The sequence below is a fragment of the Helianthus annuus genome, chromosome 3 (assembly GCF_002127325.2).
Source record: "Helianthus annuus cultivar XRQ/B chromosome 3, HanXRQr2.0-SUNRISE, whole genome shotgun sequence".
NCBI lineage: Eukaryota > Viridiplantae > Streptophyta > Magnoliopsida > Asterales > Asteraceae > Helianthus > Helianthus annuus.
The window spans coordinates 2,607,110-2,617,596 of NC_035435.2; the positions used below are offsets into that span (position 1 = coordinate 2,607,110).

Here is a 10,487-nt window from a genome sequence, read left to right on the forward strand (position 1 = left end):
AACATTGATACCAGTATTGATATTCGTTTTATTGTTTCGATCTATGTTAGGTTTTCTTTTCAATTACCATAGAGAGTGTGCGTAACGTATCGTATCGTATCGTAACGAACCGAATAGATACTGATCGAATTCCCGCCGCGAAACGCGGGGATCTCCCTAGTATATATAATTACCATGTACACCCTATAGGCTTAAAAATGAAAAAACCATAAACTTCAGGGACGTAAAATGTCAACCTAATTTCGCCATATAAATAGAGTGAGTCTTGTTGACTTCGTGTTATATCGTCAAACGAAGGCAGATCAAAGATCTAGCATCCTCTAAATCCCCAAATGGTACGTAGGGTTTCAACATTTTGATTTCATGATCTGTTAATGCTAACTCGTTATCCGATTCACGATTAATTTTGATTTTGATTTCAATTTGAAAGGCTCAATCAGCAAAACCGATATCAAGCCCTGTTCCGATCGCTTATTATCCATCGTTAGCCGTGCTTTTGCTCGCTGTTGGCCTCGTAATCACCGCTTCGTTCTTCATGTAAGTGGATCTGACTGTTGTTTTAACTATTTATTGAGTTTTTGTAATTTTGCGAGAAAATGTAGCCGATTTGCCCTAATTTTGTAGTTTGATTGTATTTTAGTTTTTTAGGATTTGTTCTTCATTTTAGATGAATTATTTAGTTGACTAAGAAAAAAAGGAGTTTCCAGTTTGTTAAAATTAGGCCCGTAAATGAACCGAACGTTCATGATCTGTTCGTGAACTTGTTCGATTAAATAAGCGAACATGAACACATTTATGTGTTCATTTAGTTAAACGAACGAACGGACATGAAAACACGTTTTGTTCGTTCTTTTATGCTTGTAAACATCCATTTATGTTCGATTATTTACATTCGTATATGTTCGTTTATACTTTAATAAGTACATAAGCAGTTATATTTATCTAAATATAAACATAAAAAGGGGCTTTCTAACCACTTATATGAATATAATCAAAATTAGGCGCCCCAGTGGAACTTATCTTAATTGATCACTACTTTATATACAATCAAAAAACTACTTATTATCGGTATGCTCATTTGTCTTTGTTTATCTTTTGTTTGGTTAAGTTCGTTTGTGTTCGTTTAAGTATGTTTGTTTATGTTCGTTTACGTTCGTGAAATGTTCGTTTGGGTTTTAAACGAACGAATATAAACGAACACGAACATGCTCATTTTCTTAATGAACGAACATGAACAAAAAAATTCGTTTGATTATATGTTTGTGTTCGGTTGAAGTTAAATAAACGAACATGATCATGCCCATGTTCGTGTTTGTTCGGTTCGTTTAAAGGCCTAGTTAAAATCATGGTTTTAAAAAACGGTTGAGGCGTGCGCCTCGAGGCGCGCCTCAAGGCGAAACGGCCAAAAAACGATTCTGAGGCGCGCCTCAGGGGGTTTATACTGCTTGTGCGCCTCGGAGGGGCTGAGGCGCTAAAAAGGCTGCGCCTCAGGTGCGCCTCAGGGGTTTTTAGAGATTTGTTTTTGATGTTTTTGCGTTTTTGTGTCAATTTCAAGAAATTTTTGTCTTTTTTATGTGTGTTTTTGATTATTTTGATGAATTTGGTGATGGATTTAGTTAGTATTACTATTTTTATAAGATATATAATATTTATATTTATTTTTTAGTTCCGCCTCGGGATTACGCCTCGGTTTGCCTCGAGGCTTACGCCTCGTGAGGCGAAGTGAAAACGCCTCGAAACTCGTTTCCGTTTTTTTAAACCTTGGTTAAAATGCATGTGGTGATTAAGGAAAATAGAGAAATGATGATTGCTTATTGAAATTCATGTAGGTGATTTGCCCTAAATTTAATGGTTTGATTCTTTAGATTAATGGTTACATTCATGATTTGATTGTCGTTGGATTGATTTAGTTTATTATGAATGGTTCTTCATCTTGGATGAGTTATTTAGTTGTAAAAGAATAAAGGATTTCTTGATTGTTTGAAATTCATGTGGTGATCAAGGAAAATAGAGGAATGGTGACTGCTTATTGAGATTTATGTAGACGATTTGCTCTAATTTTAATGATGATCTTGTTAGCTTGTTGATTATTTTTATAATTGATTGCATTTTGCATGATTTGGTTTAGTTAAATTGTTTTTCTTTGTTTATTTATTTTTAAATCTTAGATGAATTAGTTAGTTGTAAAAGAATAAAAGAGTTGCCAATTTGTTGAAATTCATGCTGTTGAGGAAAATAGAGAAATGATGTTTGCTTATTGAGATTCATGTAGGCGATTTGCCTTAATTTTGATGATGTTTTATTAGCTCATTGATTATTTTTATAGTTTGATTGCATTTTGCTTGATTTAATTTATTAGGATTTGCTCTTCATTTTAGATGAATTGTTATTATTTATTGCCAACCAAACCTAAAAGTTAATTTAAAAAGTTGTGTCAATCCCAAAGGGAAATTACATCGAAACAGAAGGTAAATGGGCAACAAGCTGCGCCACTTAGGCATGTCAATGGATGGATATGGATTGGATCATGATCCGATCCATTAATGATCCAACTTAAATGGATCATGATCCGATCTATGATCCAACATAATGGATCGTGATCCGATCCATATCCAAGTAATTTTAAATGGATGGATCACTATCCGGGTCGATCCATATAAAAACTATCCGGGTCGATCCATATAAAAAACCTCTAAAAATAAAATAAAAAATCGCAAAAAAAAAAAATTGTAAAAATACAAAAAAAAATCTAAAAAAATAAAAAAAAATAAAAATAAAAAAAAATCGAAAAAATTCTAAAAAAATTCTAAAAAATATAAAAAAAAATAAAAAAAATTCTAAAAACCACTTTATTCTAAGTTTAATATCTAACAAATTGTGTTATTATTATTGCTAACCTAAGTGGTGATTAAGTTAGTTACTGGCTGTTAAAAGTACCCCACCAGTAGATGCTCCCAGTTTCTTCTTGTTCCCTTTAGAACCAGTCACCGTCACAAATGTGTTGTTGCGCATTATTTTAACATGAACTGTATCTACATTTTGCTTTACCCCCTATCGATAACTTACATCGTCTTTCATGATTCCCCTGCATATTCCTACCAATTTTCGTTAACTTCGTTTTGCAATACCTAATTTCGTACCCAAGTTTCCTAAAATTCTAGGCATGGCATTATGCAGAACACGAGTCGGACCTTAGAAGTTCTCTGAAATTCCATGAAAAATTTACACATTTTATAAATAAAACAAGACTAGTTAGGAAAAAAAACCCATCAAAGGAAACAGTTTAATTTCACCCCAAATGTATGAGAACAGGTTAATATGGGTTGTCATTTGTTTATAATATCTAATAGGAAAAAATATCCAAATAACAAATTTATAATCAAGAACACAGTACAAATGGGCTAATAGTTTCCAAATGTGTATTTGCGATTTTATTTACAAAGCAACAAGGATCTGTATTTGTGATGATGAGCAAACAGAAAATAATAACATGAATGCTTTTTTTTTAAATGTTGCAATTTTGATGTGATATCAGAAAAAAAAAAGGTGATGAAATTTTCAAGGGACACAATATGTACTAAAGCATATTGATTTTAACTAACAGCAACAACTCAAATCGATTATCAAATCCAAGCAATAACTTTTGTTCAACAATAACAACTCAAATCGATTATCGAATCCAAGCAACTCAGATCTATATTCAACTCCGATTCGAAAACTAGTTCAGATTTTAAATTGCAAAACACGTCTACTATGATATGAAGTTCACACGTGATGCGCTGAATATAACCTATTCTTCTTCAACCAGCAACAACAATACAACAGAATATGACAGTTTTTAACACAAAACTCAATAAACTTACTGAAATGTTCGAAAATTCAACTGAAAACTTCAATTTTTTTTACCGAAAAACAACCGAATTAGTTCGAAATCAATCGAAATGTTCAAACGACACACCGAAACAAAACAAAAATCAACCAAAATGGTTCAGAATTCGACCATATTTAATTCTGATTCAAGATCTAAGTGAATGTTACAGATGAATATTTTTTTCAATTTGAGTTGATCCATATTTAATTGCTTCCATTCACTAATCAATCCTAAGCCAATTTCATCTTAATCAAACTCAATAAAACCCTAAATCTAACAAACAACAACAGAAATCACAATATCTACGTTCAAAACACAACTAATCAATACACTTAACCGAAAGCATATAAAATCAGTGAATCAACAGCTACCTCTAATGAAGGTTTCGTTTAATTTCATCTTAATCAAACTCAACAAAACCCTAAATCTAACAAAAAACGTCATAAATCATGATATCTACGTTCAAAACACAACTAATCAATGCAGTTTACCGAACGCATATAAAATCAGTGAATCAAGAGCTACCTCGAATGAAAGTTTGGTTCAATTCACGCATAGAAAGAACGAGAACAGTGCGGGAGAGATAAGAACCAGGAGCTACTCGAATGAAACTTTGGACTTTTGGGTTGATTTCAAATTTAGGGTTTGGACTTTTGAGAGGCACGTGCACTGTCAAATTTAGGGTAATGGATCGATCCGGATGGATCATGGATCGATCCATATAATTAATTGGATAAATGGATTGATCCATTGGATTAACTAATGGATTGTTGGATATTTTTTATGATCCAATAAGTTATTTAAATGGATCAGATTGGATTGGATATGGATCAATATCCGATCCATTGCCAGGCCTAGCGCCACTAACCTTTTTAAAAAAAGGAAAGGAGAGGGTTTCCAATTTGTTGAAAATTATTTGGTGGTAAAGTAAAATAGAGGAATGATGACTGTGTATTGAAATTTATGTAGGCGATTTACTATAATTTTGATGACAATTCCTTTAGATCAATGATTGTTTCTACAAGTTGCTTGCATTTTGGTTGATTTAGTTTATGAGGATTGATTCATCATCGTTGTTTCTATAAGTTGATTCCATTTTGGTTGATTTAGTTTCTATAAGTTGATTGCCTTTGGTTGTTTCTGTCGAGTTTTTGTAATTTTGTGAGAGCACAAATTTGTAGTTTGATTTCATTTTGTTTGATTTAGTTTGTTAGGATCTGTTCTTCATTTTAGATGAATTATTTAGTTGACTAAGAAAAAACGATTTTCCAATTTGTTAAAATGCACGTGGTAATTAAGGAAATCAGAGAAGTAAATCATGATGACTGCTTATTGAACCTCTGTTTTGTTATGGGAAGTGATACAATGTAGATTTGAAATTTAAAAGTGACTTTGTTATTCTTAACTTCTTAAGATTACTGATTACCCCCATTTGGCGTTTTTTGAAAAAAAAGTTGCAGTTTCAATTGAACAATTGGATTTTTGTTTTTATATTTTGGACTTACAACTGCTATGAAACGAAAGCTATTTGTTCTATAAAAGATTGCAACTACATCCAATTTTTTAGTAAATAATCAAGTATTAGAAAGTTAAAATACTGTATTTGTAATTCGTTAAACATGACCATAGAGCTATAGTTTATTTGAAGTTATTGCACACATCTTGTTGGTTTTCGACGCTTTATTTGGACTGGGATTGATGATTAAAAAGTTAACAGTTGAGTCATGTCACACACATCTAATAAACGATTCTTTACAAAGATTAACGAGTTCTAGTGCTATTCAATGAATAGGGAAACATCTTATTGTTGTTTTAGCGAACAGTAGAACTCTCATTTGCGAGAAAACAAAGACCAATAAAAAATATGTAGATGTAAACATTTTGGAGAATATTATGGTAGTGGTTGGAATCCAACTTGGGATTGTATCATAAAATGACTTACGCTTATAAAAAAAAGCAAAAGCAATATAATCAGCTTAGAGTAAACAGGTTTTAGAGAGAGAATCCCCTCAAGGATCGTTTTGACATGTACTCGGTTTTTGCAAACTATATCTTATCACCTCTTATTTGCTCCTATAATCCTGATCTTTAGCTTTCATATTTCACACGTTTACCCCATTTTGACCTCTTTGTACTAAAAGTCGCCTTGCTGTTAACATACTTGAACCTTAAAAGATTATCCATCCCTTTTATAATTATAATAATTATTTGTAATTTAAGTTTATTGTGGATATCACAATTCACATTTTAGCCAACATTCAAAAAAAGTTATTGAAGAAACCAAACATATGGAACGAATATGAATGGTATGTATGATATATGATTGCCATGGCCCATGGGTATCAAAGATTTCAGTTTTACCGTTTATTTGAACATGAAATGGATTTTCTAACATTGACAGTTCCGACGTGAGCACCATTTTTGTCAACTTTTTATATGGTATAGTGTTTCATAAGCATTTATTTATGCAGCTATGAGGCAACTTCTTCTAGGAAAAACCGTAGTCTTGCTAAAGAGCTTGTAACAGGAGCAGTGGCATCGGTCTTTTTGGTAAGCCACACGTTATTACTGTTAATTTTTGAGTTAATTACTGTTTTCATCCCTGTGATTTGTCAAAAATCACTATTTCAGTCCATTAGTTCAAAAATTGCGATTTCAGTCCTTGTGGTTTCACTTTCGTAACCATTTTAGTCCACCTCGTAACCATTTCAGTCCCTGTACTTAACAGAATAATGGATTGAAATGGTTACGAAAGTGAAACCACAGGGACTGAAATGGTTACGGAAGTAAAACCACAGGGACTAAAATTGCAATTTTTAAACTAATGGACTGAAATAGTGATTTTTGACAAACCACAGAGACGAAAACAGTAATTAACTCTTAATATTTTTTTGTAGACGGAAAACCGAGTGGTTTAGGTTTTTGCTGGATTGACCTACAAACACGTTTTCTGTTTATTTTGTTTTTTCTGGTTAAAACGGATAAGTTTTCTATACTATTACAATATAAAACTCGGTAATTGTACGTTGTGAAATGGGCAAATTTAAGTAATTTGATCACTCTTTGCTTATGTGACCTTTTTGTATAACCTTTTATAATAAAGCGGTTTAGAAGATTTTGTGCATTTTAATACTCAAATGACTTTTAACTCGTTTGACCCATGTTTATTTTAGTTAGATCTTCATCTTCTAGCTCATCATGTTTGACCCGTTAGTGAGATATAACATAATCAAATCAACAGGTTTATACATAACTAACTGTGTTGAATTGATACAGGGCTTTGGATCGTTGTTCTTGCTCCTCGCTTCGGGTGTTTATGTCTGAATAATCAACGAAATTGATATGAGGATGGATTTTTGTATTGCGACATAGTTGTTTCTGGAACTTTAATGATTACAACTCTTAGAACTGGATTATATGTTTTACGTCGACTTGCCTGCCATCAGTTTAAAGAAAGTTAAAAAGAAAGCACTTAATACTTATGATTGTTAAATTTGACGGGTGAAAATAAGAACCCCTACAACCAAAATAAATTAAATTTAAATGAAAGTTCTATTTCTTTTTACAATTTAAAAAACAGACGAGTCCTTTTTATTAGTTTCTAAAGATTTTTAAAATATTTCAGGATTTCATTTAAAAAAATAAAAAGAAATTAAATGAGATGCGAATTAAAAAAAAAATAAAAAAAAAAAACATTGAAGTTTTGTTTAAATTGGGAACAAATCCTGAGTGACAATATCGGTGCTTTGAATAAAGGAATTTAGATCTGAGCCAAGTATGCTCATAATTTTAATTACAGTGTTATTAATAAATGTATACTAAGGTATGCAAAAGCTATACATGTATTTTTCTTATTAAAATCGATGATACTATATTGTGTTTCACTAAGTACGTGATACATGTTAAAAGGTTAGTTGAAAGTTTAGGGGTTAAATTGTAACATCTAGAAGCCAGGTGACTGGAGTTCTCAATACTTGTAAAACGATTTGAAAGTTAGTTAAAAGCTTTTAGGGGCTAACCACTTCGGTTTAGCTTTGTTTTGGTCAATCTCTCTCTCTCTAGATCCTCTCACAAAAAAAACTGAAGCTATCATTGATATCAGAGCTCTTTGATTTGAGCTTCGGTGACCTAATTCGACGGAAATTGCAGACGACGATGAGCACCATACCACAAGAAATGGAGAAGGTGATTCGTGATAATTCGTTATCAATTGGCAAAATGGATATCAATGTTCAAGGATTGCAGGCGGATTCGTAAGAAATCACTTCAAATCAATGGCGACCAGTTTAGACGAAAACAAATCATTTGTAGTTCAGATGCAACCATAGATTCAGGAAGTTCTTGAGAAATTAAAGAATCCTGAAGGAAATAACAGAGGGTTAATTGTTAATGGGGGCCATCAAGAACAATGATTAGCAAGATTGGGCGAAGCTTCCCCCCCCCCCAATTTTTCCGAAACCGGGGGGGGGGGGGGGGGGGGCGGAAACGTATATACCTAAAAATTTTCTATACGAAAGTACTATTCATAACACTACGCGCCGAAAAGTTCGGGGGGTCGGGCGCCCCCTCGGACTAAGCCTAAGTTGCGCCCCTGACGACGAGGATGTAGAAGGCTAGATCTATATATGTAATCATTTCTTTGAGGTGGATAAGACTCCAAATGAATTTGAAGGTGGGATTTGTTGTTGTGAATTTTGAGGGAAAACTCTTTTGTGGCATCAAGGCTATTTAAAGAGTAATACTCAAAATATTGGTTGGGATGAATACAATAGATCTGTGATTGCAATATTTTCACTAAGTTTGTTGGAAAAATGCAATGGAATAACTAAAGAATCTGCACCAAACATGTAGTCTTCAAGATAATTGTGATGCCTTTGATGCTTTATTGAATAAGGTTACAATATGTTAAGAGTATGTAGCAAGTCTTTTTGTGGGTGGGTTGAAAACGGAAATTAGATGTTTAGTCAAGGCTTTTAAACCTAAAGATTTAAGAGAAACTAATGCTTTTGCCAAATATCAAGAAATCGTGCACAAAACTTTATTTGGATTTATGGAAAACAATAAGAGATATTAGAACTCATATAATCCAAATTTTAGTTCTAAGACTGTTTATAGCACACCGAAACCACCTCCTACTTTGAATGCTAATGGCCTACCCTTATTACCCACCCCAATGCACAACATGTAAGAACAACTAGGAGATTGTCCACTAAAAAAATGGTTGAAATCTTAAAAGAGGGAAACATGTGAGTGCTCTTGGTGTAAAGAGAAGTTTACACCACTATTGTAAGAATATACAGCTGTTTAATTTGGAATTAACTAATGAGGAAGAACCTGTGCTTGAAGAGGAGATAGTTGACACTACACCCCATATTTCAATTCATGCTTTAAGTAAATTTCCCTCTTATTCCATAATGAAAATCATTGGGTCTATAGGTACTAGCAATTTGCACATTCTTGTAGATTCAGGATCCACACACAACTTTATTGATGTTAAGTTGGTTAATAAGTTACAGTGTCCCTTACACCCAATCATTCCTATGAAGGTCACACTTTCTAATCGAAACCAATTAGAATGTGGCCAGAGATGTGTGGATTTTAAAATGGATGATGCAGGGGGTCTGGTTCAATGATGATGTGATGGGGGTTCCACTTGAAAGCTATGATATAGTGGTAGGAATGAAGTGGTTAGCAACAACTTGTCCTATGGTGACAACCAATACATCTCCCAGTCACAGGGCCGACTGCTAACCGCGAATGGTCACGAATGAGTTAATCAAATTGAGAACTAAGGACAAGGTTGGGGGTCCACTCCCGGCAGAGGTCGCGAAGTAGGACCCCGCCAATGAGAGGAGGCATGGTAGGTGATTACGACGGTCATGGTGGAGTCCATGGGTATAACTTATAGTCAGGGCCATGTCGGCAATTAAGGTGGGGTCCATGTCGGCAATTAAGGTGGGGGCCATGTCGGCAGTTACGGTGGTGATGAATACGGTGGAGGCTACGAGCCCACCTATAGTGACGAGGAAATTGAAAGCTATTATACCAAAAACGATAATAGTCGCTCGCCCCGCAAACCCCCAAGAACGGAGTATTACCGCAACGCGGAGGATGATCTCATCGGACCATATACACCACCGGCCTTTACAAAGAAGTCCAAATTCACTTTGTGATTAGTGTAAGCCTCGCTACCGTCGAGAACAAAAATGCCCAACACCATTAGGAAATATGATGGGTTGACTAATCCAGACGACCACCTTCGAGGGTTTTACGCCGCGGGAGGAGTCATGGGTTGGACTCTCCCTGTCTAGTGTCTATGTTTGCCTAGACACTTACAGGCGCGACTCGCGTATAGTTTGATAGCTTGTGTAACGCCTCGTATTTCCGTATCCCTATTTTTAGAAAGTTTGTATTTGCATTCTATTTTTAGAAACCTTACATTCGTATTTCAATTTCAACCTCACAAACCGAGGCGTTAATCTTAATGGAATTCATGTTTTATACTTATCATGTAATATCCACACTTGTTCGTTATCCAAAGAATCATCCAATACGTGTTTATACGCAAAAACCAAGACTTGAAATACTTGGATTTATCAATCATGCATGCATCGTA

The 10,487-nt window shown here is 34.1% G+C and overlaps 1 protein-coding gene across 1 annotated transcript; it reads left to right on the forward strand.

The window, feature by feature from the left end:
- Positions 1 to 213: 213 nt before the first annotated feature.
- Positions 214 to 7,351, forward strand: LOC118490105 (transmembrane protein 258-like). Its single transcript, XM_035987319.1, has 4 exons — positions 214 to 335; positions 431 to 537; positions 6,343 to 6,421; positions 7,148 to 7,351. The coding sequence occupies exons 1-4, from the start codon at positions 333 to 335 to the stop codon at positions 7,193 to 7,195; spliced, it is 237 nt and encodes a 78-aa protein (XP_035843212.1). The 5' UTR covers positions 214 to 332; the 3' UTR covers positions 7,196 to 7,351.
- Positions 7,352 to 10,487: the final 3,136 nt, after the last annotated feature.